Here is a 17,006-nt window from a genome sequence, read left to right as displayed (position 1 = left end):
TTTCGCTTTTTGTTAATTTGAGCCGAGGCATTTTCCCTTTTAATTTATCAGAGCCCTTTCGAGATACAGAGGCGCACAAAACCCGAATGCGAAAGCCATTCAGGCGCCCACGAGGCAAATAATATATTATTTTCCGAGCAATCAATTACTCAAACAGGTAAATTTGGCCCGAAAAACTTCCCTTTCTACCTCCGAACAGATGGGTTAGAAGATAATAAATCATTTTTGGGCAAAAAAGGCAAAAACGGGATAGAGCAACAGTGTATACAGGGCGCAAGTCGCAGCTCGTTCAAATTTTGCCGCTCTGATCAATGGAGAGCCGAACCACGAACGGCTTAGTCTCATTCCGGACGTTCTTCTGCGTTAACGCGTCGCTGTGTTTCGGCCTTTAGATCGACACTTTACGACCGACTGTGGGAACTTTCACGTCTCCCATCTCCGAGTTTCTTCGGTAAGTTTTTTTCCATCCAAATCACCACTTAGACAACAAGCCTTAACAATCCAACGCGATGAAATTATGAGAGTCATACACACATGAATTATGTTCCTGATATCAATAAAGAAAATATTTGCTCAACCCCAGAAGTAATTTCCTCCTAATTGCCCCTCATATTTCATTGAAACAAAAAATGTCTAGCGCAAGCTCTTAATGACTTCTTTTGTTTGAAGTTTGTTTCCAGAGGGCCAAGATTTAATTGGTTTTCAAAGCCAGTCCTGTCAAAATGGCGAATGTATTCAAAACAATTTTGTACTTTAATAGTAGTAATGTGGTCGTCACCACAGATTCCCCCGGCCTAATGTGCTTGAAGCAGTATAATTGAAGTCCCGATAAACTAAACAACAGAATAGCAGTAATTAACGCATACCGGACACTCAATTAAATTAGAGGATTACAGATGCCATTTGGGTGTTTGTCAAATTGCGCATTGTGCGCATACTGTTGGGGGTCGTTGCTGAGAACCCCTCGCAATTGTTCAAATTCGAAAAAAGAATTATTTTGATGGATTCTAATGATTTTTACAAATATTTCAGTGTGAGATGTCTCGGGAACTAGTGGAGTAAATTCCAAAATTTTTCTAGATTTGTTGAGGAAAATCAACGCCACCCTATGTTTAAGCATAAAGAATCGTAATGACTTGAGTCAAAGCCTCAAACTGACGTCATATTGATTGCCGACATTATTAATATTGCAACAATATTCATTAAGATCAGAAACGTATTGGGGGCGATTTTGTATGGTTTTCGAGGTTTTTGACGTGCTGACATTAAAAGATTGCTTAAGACCTATGGGGGACGTATATAAAGTGCTTCTCTAACCGCTAAAAGATTTTTGAAGATGTTAAAGAAATAAAAATGAATAAGCCCATGGTGGTTAACCTTGGAAGTTCCACGTCACTGACTTTCATCAAACTTGAAACCCCCAAAGTTCTTTTCAGATTTTTCAGTTTCGTGCCTTCAAAAGTCAGTGGCGTACTAAAGAGACTTATCGAGAAACTAGATAATTTGCGAAATTTTCACAAAATTATATTAGAAATTTGGTCATGAGTAGTAGAGACAAGTAACGGTACCGGTGTTTACACAGCACAAAACCAAAAGTTCTCTATAGATTTGTCAATCTAGAGCACTATTGCTCAAATATCAGGGGTGTACTGAAAAGATTTTTCAAAAACTAGAAGCTCCTAAAGATGTTAATAAAACCATATTAAAACAGTGCCTCGCCAAGGATTTACATCTTGAAATTCTTAGAAACTTCTACAGACTTTCACGCAATTTCTCAAAGGAGAAATGAGACTTACTGATCACTTTTCGAGGCAAATTTACATATTTTTTCAACTACGTACTAAGGGTTCAGGGGTTGTTCCAACATCAGACGCGAATGCTAACTGCAACAGGATCCGGTGACCCTTATAGGGCCGCAGCAAACGGTTGTTTTCACTTAGAGAAAATAGGGCCTCCCCATAACATTCTTGAGGGGTGAATAAAACATCATTACTGCAGCATTGCGGGGGTCGAAACGAGTTTGCCTGAGTGCTGCCCTATCGTAAATTTGTTCGGGGGTCAAGTTTTTGACACCGCGATCGCGATTCTCCCCCGAAAACGACCCCTTCAGGTGATAAATAAATAGTTTCTTCGCACGCTTCGCTACCGGGGTGCATTTCTCGTGATGGCACACGCATTGGGGGTGTGAAAAGTGCCGAGGGCGACACGGATACGGCTGATTTTATTTCCGCCCTTTCGGGGGCCAGAGGGATGAAAAATTAAATTTCCCTCGGCTTTATTAAGTCGAAACTGAGAGAGTGAATTAAACTTTGCCGCGCAGTTTTTCTTTATTAACTTGCGTTAGGAGTGTTTACAGGGATAAACATGCGTCTCAGTCTAAATCCGGAGGGTTGCTAATTATGTAAATGTCGTCCGCCGCTGCTTTCAGTTCCAGGTAGCATTTCTTTTATCCGAAAACACTTCAATCATCGCCTTTCAAATATTAATCGAAACACATTTACGGAATAAACCGTTCGACGGGCGTAATTACCAAATCTGTAATTAAACTGCGCCTAAAAACCTCACGGGTTAATATTTCATGCGCCCCTTTCTGGGCAGGTATGAACCCCATTGCATGTGCCATGATCGATCTTCGTGTTAAATCGACATAAAGAACCCTCGGTATTTGCTGTGGGTCGCCGCCGTTATCGCGCGGTTGCAGAACGCCCGATGCCTAAGCAAATTTTCACTTCCCAGCGTGTGTCGATAGAGGGGCACATACCTAGTGACCAGAAAATCCGGTGACTTAAAGTCTTCAAATTTATCGAAATCAATGAAATTGAAACAATGGCCCTAACTGCTCTGGTTTGTTCGCGCCTGTAAGGCTGTGCCCGCGATCGACCCTTAGATCCGGCCTATGTTTTATAGGGCACATTCCTAGCAAACATACCGGTAAACTTCGCTTGAACACAGGTTTGAATGGAACCGAATTACATATCAATGGTGCATTTGAAATACGTTTTGAACAATTACCACGGGCGCTTGGAAAATTTAGATCAAGTCTTTGTCGCCTAGCGAGGATTTACATACATGGCCGCGGGGGTTGGTCCCCGGGGATGAAATCAATTTCACCTTTGAATATATTCGTTCCGTAAATGTTATCTTAGTAACCGACGGATAGCGTTAACCGCCGGACAATTAAACGGCGCCAAACAAACTTCCAGGCGAACGCACTTGTTAATTAATTTCGAATCGCAGGTGTGTGTTCATTAACGTTGTCGGCCATGATTGCCGGGGACAGTCAATTATTTCGGACAATCGTGGTGACGTCATACGTAATTGCGGCGGTGGTAGTTGATGGATTAACTACCCTTTTTTTTGTCAGTTTCGGCCCTAACGAACTCGCAGAAACGATTGCAAGTGAAGGTCTTTTCGGGGTCAACGCGCACCTTAACAAAATCCCAAAACGGCATTAATCAAAAGTTGGCCTATTCAAAAATTAATTAGGATAAGTGAGCAAAAACCTGAAACTTGGAAGTTTCGAGCGGCAAAAGGTATTCAGCATTCGTTTGGCCGTAGGCAAGAAGTTCCCTCGCTTTCAGAAACAAATCGTTGCTTAAGTTCGATAAACTGTCAAACAGCGGTGCAGAAAGGAGGCCCTTTTAGCGTAATTTGAGGCAAATCCACATCTCCATTTTCCTCCTCTTAAAAGGCGACTAGTAATCTTCTAATTACTGGCTAAAATGGCGAATGCGATGGCGGAGAATGTCGTCAAAGATATGTTGTGCAGAAATGGAGGTAAATTATTACAAAATAACACACATTTTAATGGCTTCGTTGTTTTTTTGGGTTTCGCATCAAAACAGTAAAATGCAAATTCGCGTTAGTTCGAACATTTACGCCATGCAGACGGTATTTTTGCATTTGAAATATTCACTTTTATTAGCCAGTTTTGTGCGATGTATGGAATCATTTAAATTAGAAAAAACTTTTTGAGCGCAAAAACCAATAATTTTTTGGTATAGTCGACGTTGCATTGTCCATAGAACAGTAGCGGGCATAATTTCGAAGAATTATTGATGACATCGTCTGAACTTTTTTCCAAAGGTTGAGAAGGAAGGATTTCGAAGATCATCGAGGACGACTAGTAAAATCCCCTAGTGTACCTGCTCGACTACCGCGGACACCATCACGGTAGACCCAGGCGATTTGTAGTCGTGGTGCCGTTTCGTCTTTGGCTGGGGCTTTCTCGGTCAGAAAGCTCCAGAGCGGGTCTTAGAGCCCTAATAGCGTCGGTTTTCAGAGGGTGCGGACCACACACCGCCTTGGCCCTTTCGCCTCGTTAAGATCGGCGAAAATTGCCTTTGCGTTTCAAATGGAATTATGAGGGGTGTTTTGTGACTTCGCCTCCGAATATTTCGTAATGCCACGGGAAATTTCGACGGCCATTTATCTAAATTACCGCTGGCGGGGCGTAAATTACTCGGTGATGAATTTATGGGTCCGGGCCTGTTTCACTTAAGCAAACATGTACGAAAATATTAAGATATATTCGAGTTTTCTTGGGAAATGCACGAATAGTAGCTAGGCCCTAGGGGAATAATTTCCTACTGCTGGTTCACCATTTTGTCAAAATTTCCTCAGAAAGACAGATGAGCCAGGGGACCATCTTCCGGAGAGCCTGAGCAAAGCCTCGAATTCTACAGGAGGCTTATTTAATACGGCCCTGACTTCGATCTTTGATGGAATTTTTCATTAGTGTCATTCACCATTTTGTCATCATTTCTTGACGAGCCAACACAACCTTGGACGAACTCTCAAATACTAAAAAAAATTAATCCTGCAACTCGGTTTTTTGATTAGACGTTGCAAGGCACAAATTACTCGATGATGAATTTATCGGTCCGGGCCTGCTCAACTTAAACAAACATGTAAGAAAATAAATATTAAAATGTATTCGAGTTTTCTTGGGAGAATGCACGAATGCTATCGATTCTCGGGCTATTCGGCTGGAATTACCATAAAAACAAAATTTAAATTTATTCATACTTAGATGGGCCCCTAAAAACAAGCTGCCGCCGCTGACTTGTTCCATATTCTTGACATTTTTTCTCCAAACATCCATTAGGCCCGAGGAGAGCGTATTTATAAATAATGTTTTACCTTTCGTCGCAAAACTCCAATTCCTTTAATAAAGTCTAAAAGAAGACTTTCTTAATAACACAAGTTCCTCGGTATTAAGTAGAATAATTATTCAAAACTAATTAAAACAAACGCCGTTCGGCGGGGAGAAATTGTAGCAAAAATGGCCAAAAAGTTGACAAAATCCCTGTGACATGAAAACCTAATTGAAAGCCGGCGTTGATTAAACACAAGTTTTGCCAACTTTTAATTATACGGCCCTGTGTTCGGTACACAGACACACACCGGCGGGAACACGTATTGTTAGGGTGGATGTATTATAAATTTGGGTCGCAACTTTGGTCGTTATCCCACTAAATTTAAATATACAAACATCAGAGAAAAACTCCATAACTCGCTGTCTCAGAGCCGAAGCCCCCACCAGCCTTTGCGGCTGCTCTATGCACTTTAGCAACAATTTTCCACCAATTAAAAACCTCCCACGCTGCGTACTTATTAATATTTTAAAGTAAGCAACACCGAAACTTCTTAATGACTTACCGATGAAGGTGCGCCTCTCTTCGCTGCACTAATCTGCCTGCATTTTAATTGATAATTTCGATTAAGGCTTAATACACATCGACAGCCTTTCGAAGGCGCCTCAAAAGACCTCTTGGGATGGAAATTTAATTTTGGCATTAGAAAATTATCGACTAAAGGGTGGAAAACTGTGAAATTATTCAGGTAAAAAAAGCGGACTGTCTGTTCGCCATTTTGTCTGCAATGAGTGTGCACAATGCACTGGCGGATCCAGAGCAGGGCACCCAAGACGTTATAATAATCAGTAGCGTGGCAAGTTCTAAGCTTTCTAAGGAGGTTACAGTTTTCGCCTTGGGATGTTCCGACTTTTCAGGCACCTATATAAATAAATAATTCAAAATCCCAGTGACCTTACAACTGGAAAGAAGGGTGAAAGCCATGGCAATTAAGTCCCACACTTAATTCCCGGCCTCCGTTACCCACTCGGGGTACAGTCTCGAACTTTTAAGTATCTTCAACACGGAAAACGGGTTACAAATGAACTAATTACCGTTACGAATGGGCAGGGCCGTTCCAGTTTCAGCCACGCGAATCTGGAACTTTTCGCGATTGAAGCATCATCATTTCCCCCCAACGTGAAGGGGGGGTGGGGGTGGTTACGGAATGTGGATGATAAGTCAGGGATGCTTTTTAATGTATCGGCGGCAAAAAGAGGATGAAAAGTAACCCGACGTCATGCACTCTCACTCCCAAACCTCGCAACTTGGCTTTTATCCGAAAATGTGGAAGCAAAAATGGATAAAAGCGGAGCGGGGTGACAGCGAAGGTACGGGATTATATAATTCATGGTGCCAGGCCAGGTGGCCGGATTCCCGGAATATTTCAAGAAGTGTTATTCGCGACTTCCCCCTCGTTTCTTTGACTGCATTATGAAATAACCATTTTTTACGCTTTGTCCAATATCTTTTATCGACTGAGGGTTCTGAATCTAGCGCATATTAGTTTGCTCTCGAAAGGCCAAAACCTCAGAAATGAATTCCCCCCTTAGGGAAAAATTTAGTTGCGTAAGAGCCGAGATTTCAACCCGGGGGTAGACTTTACATATCGGCCCTAAATTGCGCGAAAAAAAGGGCCCTCTCAGTCCAAACTAGGATTTCTATATGCAAATGACAAACATGGGAATTCCCTTCCGTAATACAAAATTTTTCCATCTTTATTAAGGCAGATAATTAAATCTAAAAATACACGCATTAAGAGGGAGGGCACACCTCTCAACCATGGAGAATATAATTGCCAATGGAGAAGCGTGTCAGTCTCGTGTCATGTTACCTCCGTATTTTATTAAGCCCAAATGGAGAGATTTCCACCAAGTTTGCGGCTTTCATTTTCACGCAATGAAATGTTTATTGTCCGCCTTTGGAACGTTTCCATTTTAATTTAAAATGTACGTATGGGAGGGGGCGATTTTAGGCTCACTCGGTATGAAATGCGGTGTGCGATATTGTTTGTTTTAAATGTATAAATTTTATATTCTGACACCGGAAACGGTGGGATGTCAATTAAAATACGCGTGTGTGTGAATTTATGTATGCATATGCGGATATTTTCATTTATATAATAGAAAGTATCAGTATTGAGGGATGATTTATGGGGAAAAAATTGCTTTTTGAGGTTCTGCAACAACTTTAATACCCTTTGGAGCTGCAATTTTAAGTCCCGCACAGTAAATGATAGAGGTGAAACTCCGAAATAACGCAATTTTCACGTATTACTAAAAATTTTCAAGTCTGTTTTCGAAATATCAGACCGTACTGAATTTAAAAAAAAATGTTTTTTTCATATTTCACCTCATCCTTATACAGGGTGTAACATAGCATTAAAGAGATATTTCAGGGGGCGATGATACTCTGCAAAATAATAAAAAAATGCTAATAGATCCATGGTCAAAAGCGCACCATTTTTCATATAAATGGTGGCAAAGTTTCGCATTTTTTTATCATTTTCTTTTTGTGTAGATTTATTATTATTTTAAGAGGTTTGATTAAATGTTACAAATTACTTCTGGTAATTGATAACTGTTCAGGACGATTATTTTTTTCCTTACCTCCTTCACAAGCTTAATTGGCATGGATAGATATTTTTGCAAATTCTACGAAAACGATGAAAGTCACGAATACAAGAGACTAAATAGACGGAATTTAAATTCCAGAATCCATACAGGATGTTCTAAAAAGAGATACAAAGCATAAAATAATATATTCTGCAAAAAACAAAATGCCCTGTATACAGCTATCGATGATTTTGACATATTGTTATAGGTCTTAAAGAAAATGGGTGTGCGCAATTTCAAAAATTCAACTCAAAGCAATAGGAGAAAAAACAAAATATGGGAAAAAAATGTGAAACTTTGCCACCCTGTATATCGAAAATGGAGCATTTTTGGCCATGGATCTATCAGTTTTTTATTACTTTGCAGAGTACTATCGGCCCCTGAAATATCTCCATGACGATATGTTACGCCTCGTATAAATTTTACACTATAATCCATCTTACGAATATAAAATATCCATGTAAACAAATGCATGCCACTTGCACGTGTTTCCACTCAAGACGAAAGTATTGAACAGGACCGTAGTAAGGCCACTATTACACTGAAAAAGTTTTTTAAACAAGTTCTTTTAATACATTATATTTCGCAACGACTACTAAAACTAAAATCCAGTATACCAAAAGGGTATAATAAGCTAAAATACTGTCCACCTTGTAACGTTTGCAATAAATGCTCTCCATTCAAAATTAAACAAGTTCGGCCCTGTGAAACCCTGTCGTACTTGTGCAATATCGGTCATTCAGACGACACAACCAACCAATCAGCGTCGACCAAGCTACTGATCACGCGTTTGGTTTGTTTACATGGATATTTTATATTCGTGAGACGGACCATAATTCTACGCCCCTGATATGACTATTCCACGCCACTGTCTTTCAAAACATACAGATTAACCTACCGAAAGAAGATTTCACAATCCTGTAATCGATTAAATTTTCAATTAATACTAAAACCCGTACTTCTCAACTAGTTCGAGCAACGTTTCGAAGGTCGAAACTTCCTCAGCTAAATAAAAAATTCGCAGAGCTTTTCTGTTAAAATTAGTAACATGCTAATCTCCTTTAAAATGTTGCTAAAGTTCAACTGTACTATGTCACGACACTGTCATGACTGCAGTCTTAAAGCGCAAAGCTTTCGCTGATGAACCAACGATTGACAGCTTTGACGTCCAAAAATCAGGCACGTATTCAATTAATTTTAAGAATTTCAATACAAATTTTCAGTTTAACAGTTTGACTTTATTGCAGATTTCTCTAAACATGAATGATTGGGACTCTTTGAAGCTGAAAGTTTCCTCTATAGGAGCAATAATTGCCAGCACTGCCTTCCAAGTATCAGGGTCATAGCGAGACCTCAGAGACCCACTAGTTATAACTGCTAAAAATGTCCCCATTTGCTCCCCTGATATTGCTCCGGTTGGAGAAGGAGTACCCGCTGATATTGCCGCATGAATTTCGAGCTGCAGCAATCCCGTGTCAGCGCCGTACTTAACAATTTTTCCGATTCCTCGAGAAACTATTTTAAACTCTGTTATTTAATGCACAAATCTCTCCGTTACCCAGAAAGATAGTTTTGCATTGAAACGGCTCTATCCGATGCTCAAATTTTAGAGCTAATCCCCAGTGCTTCGAATGGAGGTATTTGGCTGCTCCTCGACGAAGCCGAGCCGGGTGTTAATTTTTAAAGAACTAAATATAGGGAACGTATGTAACATTCAAGCTAGGGACTTACTCTACTTTATTTGTTATTCATTAAAGTAATTGCCGATTTAGGAGCGTAGCTGGAAAACGCTCCTCTAATTACGTGCTCTAAGAAAATGTCAGGAACTAGGCGTGAGCAAACACCCATAGAGCGGTAATTTGCACGTTTATACTTTATTAGAGTAATTACTCGAGGGTTGTTTCTTGGATTGCTTTATTTACGCATGTTGCAGGATAAAAACAAACGAGCCGTGAAATAATCTCTCTCTATACGGGAATACTCGCCAGCACCTGCGGGGGGCCCCGATCATCACGAGAAATGATAAATTTGTGAACTTAATCAGGTGGAAGTTGCCGCTCTCCGAAAGCTTTCCCTTGTACATTATTAAAACTTCCGGGCTTGAAATGAGTTTCGTTTTTTACTTTTAAATTGGGATTAATGCCGGAAATCGGAAGTTTAAACCTCCTTAAATTCTTGCAATTTCTCGCAATAAATCTCTATAATATGAAACTGTTTCGTTGCAGGTCAATGTGTGGCTCAACATGCGGATTCTCGGATTACATCTGATAAAGGCCATTCTTAGCTGGAGTTTGTGGATCGACGCGGCCAGGGGATTCGATATAAGTAAGTAGTGCCCTTTTGTCACTTCTCTGAGAGGAAGGACTACAACAATTTCTTGAATAAAGACAAATTTCGCTAGTTAGATTCTCCCATTTGCAATTCCCATGAGTGCGACCCTGTAATGAATACAAAGTCAGCGGCGCATCAAAGACCTAGAAAAAGTTCTTGACGGTAGAAGGTTGCCCATTTATTTAGCTCTCCAGCAAAACCCCTTAACCCTTTTGGAAATCCTTCGAGCGTAAGGCTCTGATTTCTGGAAAATAAACTGGAAAACTACTTATTTTGCGGCGCATTTTTTAAGGTTTGAATACATGCAAATATCAGTGGCGCGGCCTCTGTTCAAAGACTACGAGAAACTTCTGAAAATAATTTTGAAAATCACCAGTTCGCAAAAGACTTTTTAACATCTAAACAAAATAAATATCAGTGGCGCGCACTCGATCCAAGGACTGCAAGAAATTCTTGAGCTTATATATTACCCCAGAAGTGCACGATTCCGCTTAATGGAGAAAAATTTCAAACTCCCCAATTTTCTGTAACACGTTCATGGGTGCAAATATCAGCGGCGTAGTCTCTATCGGAAGACTGCAGTAAATTCGTGAGTGAAAGGGGTTTGCATCTTAGGAATTTTACTCTTCAGAGATCTCTCGATGGTACGTAATAACGCGTTTTAGAATACATTTTGTCGCATCTGAATGCCCACGAACATCAGTGGCGTAGCAATAAATTTCGCCCCCTCAGGACTCCCTTGAGAACGGCCCTGATAATCATAAAACGCATCTGACAAATAAATAATGCCAATGAACGTTGTCAAAATTAGTCGGGAAGTGGAAGCCTCAAAGGTAAATAAAATCGAGTTACTCAGTATTCCCCCTCATTAGTTAGCGAGTTATTTTCAAGAGTGCTCCCGAGTAATTTATTTTTTTACCTCATTAGGTGCTTTCATAGGAAAGTTTTTGAGGTCGATTCACTATTAAGTTTGTGTAGGATGAGCCGCCTCTGAAGAGAGCTCCAGGGGCGGCTCCTTTTTGCCTCTCATGCAGCTTGGAAATTTATAATGCACTCAGCCTCGGTTTTCGCATATCTTTATTCACGTTTTTGTTCTCTTTTTAGTCAGCGACGCTATTTGTTGGCGATACGTCCTACAACGAGATAAATTTAACAGGGCCGGTTACTTTATATCTGCTGGGAACTTCTTGGATGAAATACGAGCGCGGGTATATACGTGTGAAAAATGGATTTCATTTTCGATGGGAATACACAACTTCGCATTTTTTCCAAGTGCACCGGCGACTAATTTGCATCCACCAAAGCAAGACGATAGCACGGGCCCTATCGATGTTGGATCTCGTGAATAGCGATATTTAATTTCGGATCGAGTCACATTGCATGCCCCGAAACGACCTTTAGGGCGGGCAGATCACGATAAGGGCGACAATGACCCATCATTAGCAAAGCGAAGGAAACGACAGTCATTTTTAACGTCGGATAAATACATGCAGAGGCCGATAAGGCACGGTTTTATGGTGTTGATATAATAATGGGATGTTTGGAGCCAGCCATCAGCGATTGTGCTGAGCCTAGGGGATGTGTAATTATTCAGTATATCACGATTCCCTTTTAAAGTTTCTAGCAGATTCCACATTGGGCTATTCGTCTTTTGAAAGTGACACGCAATTTACCTCGGGTTTCCATGGTGGATTCGGTCCGATGTGCTCTGGGAGCTGAAAACTCACCTTAAGGGAGGCTCGCGGGGATGTAGGGGGCACCGTCAGAATTGCATTTCCCCGATGCACGGCCAATTAAAAACTCATTTCGCGCAGATTGAGAAAAAAAACTGAAATTGGCAATTTTTCTGCAGAGACTCTATTGACCCAGTGACAAAATTAAAGCCTCCTCGATTTCTAATATCCTGCTTGATGGACCTGCGACACCGGGAAAAATCCTGCAAATTCGAAGCGACGTCGCGAATAAAATTAGCTAAACAAATACATTCTTTAGCTTTCAGGAATGATAACGATTTTAAAGATGGAGAACGGGAATTTTCGTGCAACACAAAGAATGCCGCTCGCTTAAGTCTAATACACGTTGGAAGGCAATATTTCCCCGAATGCCATTTCAGTATAAAGTGAAAGGCATTATCTGCATTTCGACTACGGTATTAGTTTTTGCTTTGTTGTGCTGTTTGCCCCTTTTAACCATACACAACTCTCAATTCATTAAAATCTCTATTAAAATATCCAGTTTCGACTCTCTGGCAAGTTACGCAGGAAAAAGCGTGACAAAGAGTAAGAATCTTGAAACCCGATGGAGGTATCTCATCCACCTTTGCCTCTCGACCCACTTCTGTATTATCAGGTTTGATTAATAATATTACCTAAAGAAGAAATCTTCTGTGTTCGTTATTCACAGAGTTTTTTTATAGTCTATAGATAGACTTTACGCCACTGATATTTATTCCATTTCAATCCTAAAATTTCATCAAATCTCGGATCCGCCAATGACTTCATTGAGAACCTCGGAGATTCTCCTGCAAAGCAGGAGACTTGCCATGGGGTTTTACTGAAGCCAGTGGTGTTCCTAGAAGGCTCTAAAAACTGATGAAATTGAATAGGAACTTGCAAGTCTGGATCTTCATTTTTTGAAAATTTTCAGGAAATTTTAAAAAATGATACACGCCACTGACCTGAATGGGAATTTTAAACCCCGAATACTTCGCACAAAACCTTAAGCTTATCAGTTTATTTTGCTGAAATCAGTAGCGCTCCTAGCACTTGAAAATTGAGAAAAACGAGCACTCTATCGGTAAGCTGTCCGTCTACAAGAACAGTTATTTTCCAGATTAAGACAGTCTGTAGAGCCCATTAAGTGTTTTCTTCTATCACAAGCCTTAACTGACCATGCACACGAAACTTTGGAACATTTAACCGGAAACTTCCCCCTAATTACCACCCTCTTGTGACACAAAATCTAAACTTGCCCCCGCCCTAATCCCCAGAGCCTCCGAAAGTGACGCCTTTCCAGTTAGCTAAACTTCGCACGAAGTGCAAATACGGCAAAGATAGACTTCTAATCTTTTGAGTGAAGCTCCGAAACTTGAATTGATTAGGGGAGCCCTAGGGGTAAGGAGGTGGAGGAATCTATTCATATACACGAAGTTTATCGGGACTAATAGTAATTAATGGGCGATTGTTAGGTGATGGAGAAGTAGCTACGCCGCTGACTAAATACTCGTTCAGATTTCGCGTGTCGCCCCAGTCACGCCAAAACTTCTACTCCCACCCTCGAACAGCCCTCGGAGCGAACTTTATAAAGTGTAAATACGTTTACGTAAACGTCTAATCTTTTAAGTGAAACTGCAAAGTGATTACACGAAGTCTTAGGATTAGTTGCTTTCTGGTCCCAATGGCGGATGCGCGGGAATTTTTTTAAATTAATTAATCTAAGGGTAGTTTCAAGCATCATTAACCTGAGGGAATGTGTCGTGACTGGCTAATCGCCACGTAAATGCATGTAACGGTTTTAATTCCGACACTACAGCGATAGCCCTATGATCGATAGTTTCGGCATTGTTTAGGGCGCGAACAACCCCTTCTCGCGGGCATCGAAAGTGGCGTCGTGCACCCCGCTCGTATCCAAATAACTTATCGACCTTTTATAATAAAAACCTTTGACGGATATTAATGGTCCGAGTGCACGCCACCAGACGACAAAAGCCATGGGGGGTGAGTTTTTTGCATGCCCCTTTTTTAGTTTTTGGCCAATTGATTCGCTCCGAACTATACACTAATTAATATTGGCGATTAATTAAGCCCGATAAAGACTGTATTAGCAAATTAAGTGTCTTTCGGGGAGGGAGGGGGGCTTTGCAATTTTCATCTCCTAAATTTAAATTTAGAATGAAATCATGGCAAATTCATATAGGCTGGAAACTTCTCGTCGGACCGTAAATAATGCATAAGCTGCCAACTCCAAGTGTGAGTGAGGTATAAATTTTAAGTGTTATAACTTCGTGGGACTAAAGAAGCTGGTTGCTCAAGGGACGCGGGAATCTTGCCCAAAATTCGAAACGGGGGAAATTATTGGTAAACTGAAGCCGACAATTTCCATATTAAACAGAACGAGAATGTAACATCCTTATCTACAATAATCTTCCGGCTCCGCGAAACTCAAACAAAGCCCCGATGCCACTTCAGATTTAAACAGTTCCACTCCAAGTTTGAAGTGCGGATTTTCACTTCGATTAGTATGCTTTCCAGAGGATTGATGTTAAGGCTCTTGCCTGATTACCTACGTACGGAAAATGACGTAGAAACTTCTAATGGTCTGCGGCGTATTAAAACTTCGCACCCTGTCTTCCACACATCAAAACAACCACTTTAGTTTGCCTTGAACCACCAATAACGAAAAATAACCTCTCAAAGTATATTAATCCATAAAAAAACATGACAATATTGTCAAAATACAACAGTGTCGTAGCATAGGAAGGGGGCTTGACCATGGGTATCGAGACACCCCAGCTACGGAAGTAGACACCTTGCATACAATACTAGGTCAGTTGATGGGCAAACTCCGCAGCTGTACGTAGATGTTTGAGGCAGTTCAGGTTAGATTTATGAGATTCAAATTGTGGTGGGGCACAAGCGCATCCGCCATTTATTCCAGAAAACATTGCTCTTTTCGAGGCAATCATGGATTGTATATACTGTCTCTGGTCCTTTCGTCTTCTAGAAGATCCGAATGAACACCGCGTAACCGCTCGACTAATAAAGGTTTAATGAGGCCCTTGACTCGAGACGATCCCCCGACACCAGAAAACGATATTATCTCGGAAAATTAATCATTCCGGCACGGTTTCAATTATAAACGTTATAGTACGGTTTCCGGGCCGTCAAGAACTCCCGGTCCGGACAAGACTGCGTTTCAGACGTTGGTTTTGTCCTAATTTAGTGGATCTGTCACTTAGCCGGCCTCGACCTGCCTGCCGAGTTAATCTATTATGGTTTCTGGTCCTTAAACTAGGAGATGCACGAGGCACGACTTTGTGCATCCATTTTTCGGATTTATCGGCGCACCCTCAGGTTAAGGATTGCAGATTTTGCGGCAGGCGCTGCGTGTACCAAAGTCCCGAATTAATATGCCCCGCTAGGTATATTATACGCGATGAGAACGGGCGCACGTGAGGAATATCCGGATACTTACTGCAGTAGAACACGTTTCGGCCAAGGTTGCTGCCAAAACGGACCTTATTATTCCATAACATTGGAGGAAAAGGGCAAACAAAGGTGTACGAAAGCCCTCCATAAGGGCACCGACGAGAGAGTGTATTTAAGAAAATAAATATGATAAATCTACCCGAGGCGGCTTTTCATCCCCCGCATCCATTATAAAAGGGCATTTACAGACGGTCCCCGGTCTTTAGGAAGCTTTGTTTGGAAATTGCGTTCGATTAAATAAAAAAAATTTAACTCGGATCATTTCTCCATTAATGAGACAATGGAGGGCTGTTTTGGAGCTTGAAAAAAGAAGGCATTTAAGAGGCTTAAGTAGCATGTCTTTGCGATGATTAATGGTCACCATTAAAAACGAAGAATTTCCTGCAAGTTTGTAGTGTAACAAGATTTATATTAATGGAGAAATAAATACCGAAATGTAACCAATTGAACTGAAAATATGGGGATAATTGAAAAGCTGCGTAATGGAGGGGCAATTGATTATATGGAACTCTCCAGTCCATTATTCTAATGCCCAAAAATGTCCCACTAATTTAAATAAAAAATAGGTATTATATTTTAAAAAAATACAGGGCTTTCCAAGACTGTCTTAATCGACGTTGAATGCCCTAAAAATTTAAGAAGTAGTGTTAATTCCTGGAAACTAATTCTAACACTGTTTATCTTGTAAAAACCCAATTTACGATGTCCCGAAGTGAGCTACTTTTAAGTAGAGACCTAAATTTTTAGTCGCGCATCCACCATATTGTCTAGATGCCTTACACTATTTATTATACAACATATTTCGCCACACGACTTCGTACTATGGCCACTGCCAAACCAGACCGTAAAATGAGCACCTAGAAATTGTCTTTCACACTCCAGGCAGCGCATATCCGGCAATATACAGGCGCTTTCAGGTATATGCATAATACAAAATACACGGTACAGTGCATGTACCGTGTATTCATAAACCACAATCTCCTCTAAAGTGGAAGATATTTATAACGCGAGAGGTAATAAACGGTGTCGGTACACGACCATGTCGGTAAACGCCTGGAGATGGATTCGAAGAATATTTGAGTGCTCCATTATGTTTTTTTTTTTTGAGGATCGAAGCTGATGAGCGAAGCTGTGTACAGCTGCACACAGAGCCGTGGTAAAGGTTAATTAGCTCATTGAATAGAAACGCTTCCACGTACTCAGAGCTTAATTGAAAATGCACATTGTCTAATGGGTTGAGAAGGCACATACAGAGTCACACTACAATCGAGGGCTTTGTCTATTGTTACCCCTTGCAGAAGCACACAATAAATGTGTTAAATTGCACGTTATGGATTCCAGCTAAGTGGCGTGTTTTTAATAATCTTCTATGGAGAAGTCATAAGGGTTGAAACGGCAAAAATCCAATTTCCTAGGAAATTGCGTCGTTCCATTTAGCAGCCGGTTTTTCATGAGTTAAAGGTGCCGCCCGAAGGGTCATTTAAGCGTTGCAACTGTAACTGGAACATTTACTATTATCCCCACTCCTGTTTTCTTTGTTTTTGAGTCAATTATTACGTAATATATTAGCTCACCCTCAATAAAAATCGATTATGTACGTTTTTATTAGGGCGAGAGCCCCCTTTTATTTTTATTCGAAGCCAATCTTCGTGACCGTTCTCCAACTTTATAAAAGCCATTTTCCCCCGATTGTGACGTAGAAATTCGGGTTTTCTTAA

General features: G+C 40.8%; 1 protein-coding gene across 2 annotated transcripts in view; it reads left to right on the top strand.

The window, feature by feature from the left end:
• The first annotated feature begins 327 nt into the window (after window positions 1–327).
• The window catches only part of LOC136411389 (discoidin domain-containing receptor 2-like), a 47,596-nt gene continuing 30,917 nt past the window's right edge, over window positions 328–17,006 (top strand). For both annotated transcript variants that reach the window (XM_066393933.1, XM_066393932.1), the window contains exons 1-2: window positions 328–451; window positions 9,976–10,075. In XM_066393933.1, coding sequence (XP_066250030.1) covers window positions 9,994–10,075 — 82 coding nt within the window. In that variant the 5' untranslated portion in view covers window positions 328–451; window positions 9,976–9,993. The remainder of the gene's footprint in view (window positions 452–9,975; window positions 10,076–17,006) is intronic.

Source organism: Euwallacea similis, chromosome 10, assembly GCF_039881205.1.
Source record: "Euwallacea similis isolate ESF13 chromosome 10, ESF131.1, whole genome shotgun sequence".
Lineage (NCBI taxonomy): Eukaryota > Metazoa > Arthropoda > Insecta > Coleoptera > Curculionidae > Euwallacea > Euwallacea similis.
The sequence above is the reverse complement of the archived record's forward strand: the minus strand, read 5'-3'. Positions and strand labels throughout refer to the sequence as shown.